Raw genomic sequence first — 12,500 nt, forward strand, 5'->3', positions numbered from 1 at the left:
ATACCTTCCCAACTAAGCACAGTATCCCATTAGCTGCATGCCATCAGGCTATTTACCATTTTCTATTACGTAAAGTTAGTGAACACGTTATCAAAATTAACGTACACACATTTTGTTTGAGCAGGAGAGAGAATACGCACGCAGGCACGCAATAGGTTACTTGTTGTATATCTATATATGGTTATCTATATATGGTTATCAGCACACAATGTTGAGCTAATTCACTAACTTAATACTCATCATGGATATCACAAGTTTTAAACAACGAAAACAGAAAGGATGGAGGCAGCATATTCCAGATGGACAAGAACAAGGTAGGCAATCGGTGTGCTTGTTAGCCTGGGTGTTCCCATGCTGCCTTGCGCGCGATTTGATTCACGCTGCTAAGGCAGCCTGGAGACCATGGAGCAAATTTTTGCCTGAGATAGGGAACCAATCACAGAACAGGGGGGAAAGCAAGACGATGATGAGCTATGCACAGACGCATTTGATAGACATCCGTGGCACCCAATAAACGGATCTGGGCATTTTTTTCAAATACGAGAAAATGAACGTTTGGTTCCCAGACCACGTCTCATTGAGAAGTGGTGGCGCTAGCCAGGCTATGTGCTTGTCAGAACGTTAGACTGCACTAAAGTCAGACGTCACGTTACGCTAGAATAAAACTAAAGGTAACTTTAGCCTGTATAGGGCTGTATCAAGTTGTCCAAATGAATAGGTCATTGTAGACGTTGTATTATTGCATGTGGATGTTGTTATGCTATGTAGGCTACTTTTTTGCTGACTGACCAATGCACGGACCTAAAACGGACAAATATTGTTCACGAGTGATTTATTTTTTTCGCAGGGGGATGGGTGTGCGTACCATAGCATTAATTCCTGCAGGCGCCCCTGCGAATAAAAATAAATGTATTTCAAGTAGACCTATATTCAAAGAGTTCAAGTTATACCTGTCATCTCCAGGGACCCAATAATGTGAAAAAGTGAACTAATCAATTAATCAAACGCTGCTGCCGACGTCACTGCCAAACTTTGACAAGCGCGACGGCCCAATGGGTTTTAGCAGGGCTATTCAAATAGCGGTCCCGGGGCAAATTTGGCCCGATAGAAATTTAGAAATTTGGTAAAAGTAAAAATAAATAAATAAATAAATAAATAAATAAATAAATATCTATCTATCTATGAATCTGCCATGGCGCACAGACAAGAGTACAGGCAAAAATTCTAGAGTGGAGCAGGTCGCCTCCATGGTGACAAACACTCATTCTCGCTGATTCGATGTTCTCACACTGCCTATCACACATGCATTTAACATGCAGAGCCCTAGAGATCTATAAGGCTCTGCTGACATGGCGTTGTCCAAGCCAAACCGCAAAGTTGACAGAGAAAATCGTAAGTTTCAGAGTGAATGGACGGAGAAGTAGGGGAGACCGGGGCTGGTTGTCTCACGGGTTGGTTGTCACATTGCTTATTCCAGGCACATAGGTGATGCTGTGGTAAAATTTTGATATCAAACTGTTACCCTTTGATAGCTTACTCATTTGCACTAGGAATTTTGCTGAGCAGACACACAGCATTGAGGTGAGGAGACAATTTATAAATTTCATGGGTCAGAGTAAATTTTCATGTTGGTGTTGTTTTTGTATTGAGAGCTTGTAGGATATTAGTAGTTCAAAAACAAAACACTCATTAAAAAGCCAAAGGTAGTAGCTTTATTTTGAGTCATATTTTAGCTATCAAGTTAAAGCCATGTGGCAGCTAGGTTAACATCTTTGTCAAGAGGTCAGTTGGGGATGGTTGTCACATGTGTTTGTTGTCACTGAGACACAGTTGTCACTGTGTTTGCAACTTTGTTTGCAACTTACATGATAATAAAGAGGTTTTAGCACAGAAAATGATTTCATTTTATTTCTCAACACAGTAGACAATTCAAGTAACTGATCACCTCCTTTAATCATTGATGACAACTATCATAGGGGTGGTATTCATATTAAAACTTATTTGCAGTTTCTAGCTTAAAAAACTAAAAAGTTACACATCATTTTTTAAGATCCTATTTTATCACTGAAATCCCATTGAAACTCTATAGGGACAACCAACCCCATACCCTGTGACAACCAACCCCGTGACAACCAACCCCGTGACGGGGTTGATTGTCACATTGTGTCAGAGTGTCTTTGATGGTTAATTGCTCCCTGTTACAATACATTCTAAAAGTAAAAATTATACACATTTAAAGCCAAGACCCCAAGCTTTCATTTCATGTAGGAATTACTGCTGAAAGAGTTTTTGAAGATGAGCAATTCATGCATGAGTAGAAATTGTGACAACCAACCCCGGTCTCCCCTACTTATTTACTGTGCCAACTACGGCAAGAAAGCAAGCAAGGGACTGATTTTTTTAGTTCAAGGTGCTAGGGCTGTGTAAGAAGGCTGGCCTTTTTTTTACAGTGTACTCTGAGATTGTGAGGAGACAAATTCTGCAAAAATGTGTTATGTGTTAAAATTGCTTAGCGCTTGCTTATGAGGACGTACTATAAGAGTACAGATTACTGAAGATTATAAAGCGACCACGACATGTTTTAACAAAGTCCTTATAGGCAGGTTATGCCACTTGGCATCCATCTTGGGAACGTCTCCAGTCAGTTATTTCGGACTAACAAGATCAGGCTCCTATTCAAAAGAATGGGGAGGCATATGTAACACCAAACAGAGTTCATATTGACATTAAAAAGTACATCAGGCAAATCTGTGTTTTTGACATTGAATTGAACAGTATAAATATATTTCCCCAAATTTCTAAAATAAGACTAAACAAGATGTTTAGTAAGAGATAAAAGTCGTCAAGGTGTCCCGATATATGTTATTAATGGACTCCATGATGTGCAGTGGAAGCAAGGAAACAGGCGGTTCGGTTTTTAAAAGAAGTCGACTAGTTTAGTTTGTTGTTCTAATAACCATCAGCAGATGTTTATTTTGGTTTTTTTAGTTATCATTCAAAAGAGCATTGATATGGGACAGAGATGAAACTTTAACTTTTACCAGATCTACTTCAGGTGGGGTCCCGATATACAGAAATAATAGCCACCCCACCAGCCAATCAGAAAAGATCATTTCATGTCTCCGAGGATAACCAACCAACTAAAACATGTAATAAAACATTATCATTTCAAATGTAAAGGATTTTGTAAGGAGGCATTTTAACAAGGCCATTACAAGTCATGAGCCATAAGACATGCGTCACTGTGTATCTCATTGTACTTTTAATAGGTACATAGTCTTTCTTGATGTTTGATGCCTAGTTCTCCTAATAGGGTTTTGCTGTCTCCTGCAACTTCTTTTTATACTGACTGGTGAAGAATCCCACCTAGAAACAGCAAAAAAAGCAATCAAGTCAGTGTCTATTACAAAGATCAATCATCATTCTTTATCATTGTTTAAAAAGCAATTAGAAGATTTTGTATTAAACTTTGTGTACTTCCTTCCATCATTTATTTCATAACAGATGCAAATGTAACATAGTAAACAATGTTCTTAATGGAGTCTAATGCATTCATTATGCATTAATGCATTGCATTGAATTTTTTTAAAAATACAAAGAGGAAGAGGGACCTGCCACAATCCCATCACACACTTCCAAGTATATGGACAAACATTAACAGACAGAGGAATTTCTCAGTAATTTAATTCCTTTAAAGTCCCGCACCATTTCGTGAAATTTCTTCAGAATATTAAAGGAGAATTCCGGTGTGATATTGACCTAAAGTGTGTTGAAACATGATACCAAGTGTGAACGTATGTCTCATAGCCCATCTCGGCTTGTCCCCTGCACTCCAAAATCTGGCGCTAGTTAGCCGATGCTACCAACAGCTTTTTCAATGGTGGTGCTTCGGCATCGGGCTAGCCATGCAAATAAATCACTGTTTTACACCATTTACGAGACTCAATGTATCTCCACACTTCATTGGTAGACTTCCGAGGGCCCTGACATTTAAAACGAGACATTGAGAACTTTGAAAAAGCACTGGTAGTTTACTTACAAGACGATTTATGCAGACAGTATCTTCACGAAGTTTAGCGTTTGCAGCCATCTTGAATTTAGTCACGATAAGTCGAGCGACGAGTAAGAATGAACAGGTATGATAAGGGATCAGATTCCAAAAATAATTCCATGGAAATGCATGGATTCCAGTTGCTGCTCCTGGAAGAAACTGGAATGCATTTCCACTGAATAAGTGCCTTGCTCTCCTTACCAGCTACTACACTCCCAACATACTAGCCCAGCTCCTTACCAGCTACATTACCAACATACTAGCCCAGCTCCTTACCAGCTACTTTTACCAACATACTAGCCCAGCTCCTTACCAGCTACTTTACCAACATACTAGCCCAGCTTCTTACCAGCTACTACACTCCCAACATACTAGCCCAGCTTCTTACCAGCTACCAACATACTAGCCCAGCTTCTTACCAGCCACTACTGTACATTACCAACGCCCCTTCTAAACTACCACCGCCTGTCAATAAATGAGTAAATATTGGTCTCACTGCCTGTTCTCACTGCATGATTTCAGTGTTGGGAAGGTTACTTTGGAAATGTAATTGGTTACTGTTATAAGTTATAAGTTTGATGCAATCATATCTGACATACAGTATACTGTGAACAGGGGCGCTGTTAGAAAATGTGGGCCCTATGACAGAAAATAATTATGATTTTATTCATGCTGCTAGGCAGCCTGTATTCTATGGACTTGGATTTCACCTCAACGAAGGAATCACAGAACGGAGGGAGGACAGCAAGACGATGACGACAGACCGAAGCCATTATGAGCTACAGTACTGTATGTACAGACGCATTTGATAGACAATTGTAGCGCCCAATAAACAGCTTAGCTTTCCCAATAAACAGCTAGGCATTCGTAAACCACGTTTCAAATACGAGAAAATGAATGTCTAGTTCCCAAACCCCATCTCAATGAGATGTGGTCTGATGTTAGCCAGGCTAGGACTATTGATAAATTGAGACTTAAAATATATTAAATTAATTGATTATACAATACAACCTATAAAAAAAAACTACACTGGTGTTCAACATTTTTTTATTTTAAGCAAGTCTATTGGGAGCTTGATCTCTTCACATAAAACATCAATAGCTCCTGAGCAACTATAGCCTAGCACAGGGGTGTCAAACTCATATCAGGCAGTGGGCCGGATTTGCTGGAATGAGACCTCATGGAGGCCGTCATTGTCATGGTCATTATCATTTCTCTGCATTGGTATCAGAGTGTTGTTTGATGATATACTCCTTTAGGGTCATTCCATGTCAATTCAACCAGGGCCCGCACTTAGGTCCCAAAAAATTCTGAAAAAAATCATCAGGTGTACCTTTGTTACTCAGGAGACACACTGTAAAATTACTTTTATGTAAGATCAATACGTTCCAAGATACAGCCAGTTTTACAGGGGGAGGGGGTTGTCGATTTTGTTTGGCCTCTTTTTTGTCAAAGGTCAGATTTTTTTGACGTGAAATGACCCTTTACTATACCCACTTATGAGCAAACAAGTACAAATCATTTACTCCTCATATCCTGCTCTTTCTCTCTTGAAACACCCTACTTCCATGTCAGTTTTTTGGCCTCTTCCTTCCTGGGTATGATTTAGTAGTGCGGGGTTTAATCAATTTATCACAGAAATTGCTTATTACAAAATGTTGAAGACAGCTGCATGTGAATTTCTATTCTTTCTAATTTCCCCTTCCTACCCAAAACATCTGGGGGGCCGTATGAAACCTGCTGGCGGGCCTGATCTGACCCCCGGGCCTTATGTTTGACACCAGTGGTCTAGCAACTTTGAATAATGTAAAGGTGACACCTGTTAAACTAACCTCAGCATGACATTTACTGGGGGTAGAAAAATTAAAATACACCCAAATTGGAAAACACACAAAGTGACAGTAAGGCATAAGACACTAGCTGTCAGACCTATGTGACGGTATGCACAAAAATGAAAGCAGTCATACAACCACAGCCTTCCACACAGTGTGTGTGTGTGTGTGTGTGTCTCTTTATATCTTGCCACTTTTCCTCTAACTCACAACTATGTGACTACATGCAGAGACTTTGTGACCACATGTACAAATTCCAATTGAAAGTAGACATACAGTAGAACCACAGCCTTCCTATTTTTGTGGAGCCCTCGAAATTCATTCCACTTTCCCCCTGACGACTGACTGACGACTGTGAAGCTTCATTGAATTTAAATTCTACTTCCTTTAATTCAAATTTAAATTGTAATTCTAGACCCTGTTTTTGACCTCAATTCAAATGAAATAATTGGATTGGAATTTAGGAGTCATTCTCAATTCAATTCTGAATTTTGCACAAGCCTGGTATACCGACAGTACTTGGTGACCTCTAGAAACAGAGATCTATGTGAAAAATTTGCCGGAACTCCTTTAATTTAGTACACTGAGAGCCAGTGATGAGCTGTGTTTAATTACCTTAACGAGGCCCATGGTGTTTAATTACCTTAACGAGGCCCATGGTAATGAGAATTAGCAGGAGCAGTCCACCGACCACCCCACCAGCGACCTCCTTAATGAACTTAGGTTCCTCATACACCTCCACCTGGGTCCCAAGCTACAGGGATCACACACAGCACAATCCATCATTCATGCATTCACTCCATAAGTCAATCTATTCATTCACTATCATTTGATCCATTAATTTAGTAATAATGCACATGCATGTGTGAATACACTAATTAATTCATTTGTACATTCATTCATTGATTCATGCATTTCATTCATTCAATGGTTATAACCATACCAGTGTTTGACAATAGTCAATACCTTTTTATTTTTTAAAATGTAATTTTACTTTCATAATGGCATTTAAAGGAAGTAGTTACCATAGTGACGGAGGGAATCTGTTGGCCATCAGCCGTGGGCAGAATGTACCTGTTTGTGTTATAATCCAGTTCTGACTCACTGGCCAAAATAAACTCACCAGACCTTACTCCAGTCTGACAGCAAGAGAGAGAGGAGAGGAGGAGAGAGAGAAAAGCAAGGTAAAGCAATTTTTTATTTTAACTGACTTTTTTATGTAATATTTGTGTTTGTTTTTTTAGTCTTTATTAGACAGGGCAGAGACAGAGAGAGATAGGAAAAGAACGGACTCAGGAAATGACCTCAGGTCACACTGAGACTGAGCTCTTATGTGGTATAGGATGCGACCTCAGGTCACACTGAGACTGAGCTCTTATGTGGTATAGGATGCGACCTCAGGTAGAACTGAGACCTTATGTGGTATAAGATGCGACCTCAGGTCAGACTGAGACTGAGCCCTTATGTGGTATAGGATGCGACCTCAGGTAGAACTGAGCCCTTATGTGGTATAGGATGCGGCCTCAGGTCGGACTGAGCCATTCCATTATAATTGATCCTACAGTAATTGGTTAATTTTTGTCTTCATGCAGACATATGCTGTCATGTTTGCGGTTGATCAACATTACCTGTGCAATCCATCCAGAGTGTAATTTGCCAGAGATTTCATAAAACACGCAGTCCTTCTTCTTTAAGTACACATCACACTTGAACACTCTGCAGGTAGCCACAGAGCAGTTCTGAAGACAACAGAGGAAAAGATCAGCCCAAGTTTTAGACTTTCAGTGGATGATTGCTGTGATGCTGGTCAATCACTATGATGCTTTATTGTTGGGATATTGTTGGGATGGTCTAGCCTGACGAGCCAGACCCACATTAAAATAGGGGCGGGATAATCAGTTGTCTTTCAAATTTCCTCTGCACGCAATAGGACAGCGGCAGCGCTATGAGTCCCATGCGTTTCCCACCAGCGGAGCTAGTTGGCTAGTTCAAACATTTGCCAACTTAATAAAAGCTTAACTCGTGTCACACTGTTCGCCAACAGCAACATCCATCTTATTTGTTTTCAAGTAGCAGGGAATTCAAGCCAAACCATTGCAACTCTGCCATCAATCATTATGTTAAGCCCACCTAACTCTATACTCTATACACGATTTCATTGGCCTGATTGAGTTTTGATTTCTGGAGCTCACAAGCCAACAGAGAGTTGCTTGACTAGCCCTGGCAGCAAATGTAATTTGCTGCCGCTAGGGGCGCGTCTAGATTTCTAGGCTAGGGATGGTCTAGTAAAGAGAGGAACTCACTATGATTTTTGATTGGTTCACAGCATAGTCATTTTCTGGGTTTGTATCATGCGCCTGCCGGCAACCTGCAATCTTAAGGAAGAACCAGAATGACTGTCCGCAGAACACAACGCACTGTGTAACAGAAACCATTGATCTAAAGTAAAAACCAGAACGGCTGTTACCAACACACAATATATCTATCTCTTACCAACAGAGCCTCTATATTAGACCAGATATCCATCTTGCCTAGTTTAATGGGAACACGGATCGCAACAGTCAGATTGAGTCGCCTGTTGCCATTTTCCACCTGAAATCAATGAACACAAAGAGGAGAGAGAATCAGTAGACACAGAGGTTGTTAATCTCAGTGAGTCAGTGAGCAGTAACAAAGAAAGAGTTGGAAAGAAAAGGTGTTTTACAAGTGGGTAATGAACAGCTTTAAGTTGTGCACTTGTTTCTTAGTTCTTTGGTTTGTCTTTACTTCACACCCTCACATCCATCAAAATGAAAGTGTATGCTGCTTACAGGAACTATGCTGCAAGTTCCTACCATCTTCATAATCAAGTAGCAAAGAGGGGATTTCTTTTCAGTGCTCTATGTGTGAAACCAGAAATAACTTGGTACACCACTTCACGAAACGGACACCAGTGTCATTTCCTGTGCTCACACACTTTTTAGTGTTCATTTATCTGCAGGCTGCTGGACAATGTGCAAGGTGCACAGCAGAACTTCTGTGTGAAAGTGCAACGGCCTTTTGATATTTCATAAAAATATGTCTTACAGTATAACTGTAACCTAGCAGAAATGTTCTAAAAGAGGTTTTGTTTATTTATGGTCTATTATGTATTATGAAAGGGCTTACTAAAACATTATCATTAAGAGTGCAGTCTTTATAGTGTGTAAAGACTTCTACAGGATTATCTCTATCATGTTGTGGTTTAAGTGAATACTTAAAGGTGCTCCAAGTTCACACGTTTTTTAGGCTACAAAATTTTTTGTCACTTATAGCAAACATCACCTCACCATACGCTAGCTGCCTGTGTCCTGAATACAATGTAAAAAAACGTGATCTCTGTAAATGTAAATGTAATTTGGTCTCTGCATTTATCCCATCCGTGAATTAGTGAACACACAGTGAACACAAGGTGAGGTGAAGCACACAATGACTACACAGTGAGGTGAAGCACACACTAACCCGGAGCAGTGAGCTGCCTTGCTACAGTAGTGGCCTTGCTCAAGGGCACTTCAGTCGTGGATGTGGGCATTGGAGGGCAGTGCTCAACCACCTCCCCCACCGACATTTTTCCTACTGGTCGGGGATCGAACCGGCAACCCTTCGGTTACAAGCCCGAAGCCCTAACCAGTAGGCCTCTGCTGCCTCAGCTCTGTGGACTGCCAAGGCTCCAAAAACGGCAACAAAACAACCTGGGCCAACCTGGCCCTTAAAAACATAACAAACTGTTCCAACAAATCACCGACGAGGTGTGCGTTAAGGAGAGTTGCAATTGCACGGGAGTGAGGGCGAGGGAGTAGTGAGCGGAGCTCTCTGTTTTGTTTGAACGTCAACAGAAGTGACGTTACCCAGCATCGCTTAGAGCGCCTTTAATTATGAGCTATTATGAATTCTTGATATAATATCTGGCACCACCCTTATGATACAAACTCAGTGTAGCATACAGTACCACAGTATGCCACTTTCTGTGACCTATAGCAGAGACATTTTGAAGGGCACAAGGCAAGGTACCTGCAAAAGCTGTGTCACTGGTTTCTCCACGTCGCTCTTGTCTGCCGTAAAGTTAACATAACTGGTTGTGTTGTCATGTCTTGTCCAGCCAGGCATGAAAAATAAAACAAAGAAGTAGATCCAGCTCATAGTGCCGCTGAAAGTTCACTTAAATTAAATGGGCCATGCTAACATTCATTGATTTCATATTTCTTTATAATTAACACTGAAAACGAATGATTCTTTTACATCAATCCACAAGCAGATAAACAAGCAGATAAACAACTAATAATACTATGCTATGCAACTCCTGACATTTTGAGGCATGCGTGACCCAAGAAAAATGATTTACTACAACTGAAGCGTGCTAGATAAGTACTGGGTGACTGTTGTGAGGCTGCGTGCTAGATAAGTACTGGGTGACTGTTGTGAGGCTGCGTGCTAGATAAGTACTGGGTGACTGTTGTGAGGCTGCGTGCTAGATAAGTACTGGGTGACTGTTGTGAGGGCTGCGTGCTAGATAAGTACTGGGTGACTGTTGTGAGGCTGCGTGCTAGATAAGTACTGGGTGACTGTTGTGAGGCTGCGTGCTAGATAAGTAACTGTGTGGGCTGCGTGCTAGATAAGTACTGGGTGACTGTTGTGAGGCTCATGCTAGATAAGTACTGGGTGACTGTTGTGAGGCTGCGTGCTAGATAAGTACTGGGTGACTGTTGTGAGGCTAAGCGTGCTAGATAAGTACTGGGTGACTGTTGTGAGGCTGAGGCGTGCTAGATAAGCACTGGGTGACTGTTGTGAGGCTGCGTGCTAGATAAGTACTGGGTGACTGTTGTGAGGCTGCGTGCTAGATAAGTACTGGGTGACTTTTGAGGCTGCGTGCTAGATAAGTACTGGGTGACTGTTGTGAGGCTGCGTGCTAGATAAGTACTGGGTGACTGTTGAGGCTGCGTGCTAGATAAGTACTGGGTGACTGTTGAGGCTGCGTGCTAGATAAGTACTGGGTGACTGTTGAGAGGCTGCGTGCTAGATAAGTACTGGGTGACTGTTGAGGCGTTTCTCCCTGGTTGTTGTTGTATTTGTGTTTCTCTTTCAGGTTGTTTGTTTTTCAGGTTGTTTGTTTTTCAGGTTGTTTGTTTTTCAGGTTGTTTTAGCTCCGAAGGGCATATTGCACATGTAAACGTAAGCTAATGCAGTCGAGGGGTGTTTGGGTGTACAAGGGAGATGCAGCAACATGCGGTGACTTTTTGTTGCAGGCTGGCAAAGCTGTGAGAAACAGCCACAAGCAATTGCCTCTGCCCCACTAAGACCATCATGTCTGCCCCACTAAGACCATCATGTCTGCCCCACTAAGACCATCATGTCTCGTGGGTGTGGCAAGCCCAGAGCAGTGAGTGGAACCAGGATGCATGACAGCAGCAGGCCCATCAGACAGTGCTAGCTGCCCTGTGGGTATGCAAAAGAGTAATAGTCCCTCTATCTACCTGGCTGGTCCACACTGTCTCTTCACATCCACATATGTAATGGAGTGGAGAGAGAGCCTCAACACGATAGAGAATGTTTAAGTTTGGTTACATATTAACCTTCTCTCCACCTTAGGGCCACTCAGAGATCAATATGAAATACTCGTTCCACTCCAGCTGCTGCACTAATGAGGGCGTGGCCACTATGTATAAGTAAGTGTATATGTATAAGTAAGTGTATATGTATAAGTAAGTGTCTATGTATAAGTAAGTGTATATGTATAAGTAAGTGTATAAGTATAAGTAAGTGTATATGTATATATAAGTAAGTATATATGTATAAGTAAGTGTATATGTATAAGTAAGTATATAAGTATAAGTAAGTGTATATGTATAAGTAAGTATATAAGTATAAGTAAGTGTATATGTATAAGTGTGAAAAATACGGTCCTTGCGGTCCGTACCCACACGCAGGATGAGCGGCTAGTACTCACTGAGGTATATATATATATATATATATATATATACTCTTTTGATCCCGTGAGGGAAATTTGCATTCTGCATTTATCCCAATCCATGAATTAGTGAAATACACTCGGCACAAACTAATCCCGGCGCAGTGAGCTGCCTGCTACAACAGCGGCGCTCGGGGAGCAGTGTGGGGTTAGGTGCCTTGCTCAAGGGCACTTAAGCCGTGCCTACTGGTCGGGGTTCGAACTGGCAACCCTCCGGTTACAAGTCCGAAGCGCTAACCAGTAGGCCACGGCTGCCCCCCACAACAACTGGTGCATCTTAAAGGGGAACTTGGCAACTATTTCAACGTAATAAACCCGTTTAGAAATCATTTGGATGGTTAAATGACCTGTTCCGGTGAAAATGGTGACTTTTCCCGCTGCCCCTAGCGTCACCAGGCGGAAAACCAACCTTGCAACATTGAGACTACCGTCCCGGAAAGAGAAGTGAGAAACAAGTAAACAACCTTGTAACATCCACATTGTCTACCGAACTTATGCTAACCGGTTTGCTAGCTTGTAAACAAATCCATGTGCTTTATCGTTACCTTTTTCCACAGTTTGAAATAGCATAATGCACAATTTCTCCAGCAGAGGGGGAAATCCTGCCAAGTTTCCCTTTAAAAGTAACCATGTA

The 12,500-nt window shown here is 41.4% G+C and overlaps 1 protein-coding gene across 1 annotated transcript in view; it reads right to left on the reverse strand.

The window, feature by feature from the left end:
• Positions 1-2,966: 2,966 nt before the first annotated feature.
• The window catches only part of LOC125296741 (integrin alpha-M-like), a 27,211-nt gene continuing 17,677 nt past the window's right edge, over positions 2,967-12,500 (reverse strand). Inside the window, exons 24-30 of the mRNA XM_048246817.1 lie at positions 9,913-9,991; positions 8,377-8,475; positions 8,187-8,258; positions 7,512-7,622; positions 6,909-7,022; positions 6,527-6,637; positions 2,967-3,366 (exon numbers count right to left, since the gene is read on the reverse strand). Coding sequence (XP_048102774.1) covers positions 3,307-3,366; positions 6,527-6,637; positions 6,909-7,022; positions 7,512-7,622; positions 8,187-8,258; positions 8,377-8,475; positions 9,913-9,991 — 646 coding nt within the window. The 3' untranslated portion in view covers positions 2,967-3,306. The remainder of the gene's footprint in view (positions 3,367-6,526; positions 6,638-6,908; positions 7,023-7,511; positions 7,623-8,186; positions 8,259-8,376; positions 8,476-9,912; positions 9,992-12,500) is intronic.

This window comes from Alosa alosa, chromosome 6 (genome assembly GCF_017589495.1).
Source record: "Alosa alosa isolate M-15738 ecotype Scorff River chromosome 6, AALO_Geno_1.1, whole genome shotgun sequence".
Taxonomy (NCBI): domain Eukaryota; kingdom Metazoa; phylum Chordata; class Actinopteri; order Clupeiformes; family Clupeidae; genus Alosa; species Alosa alosa.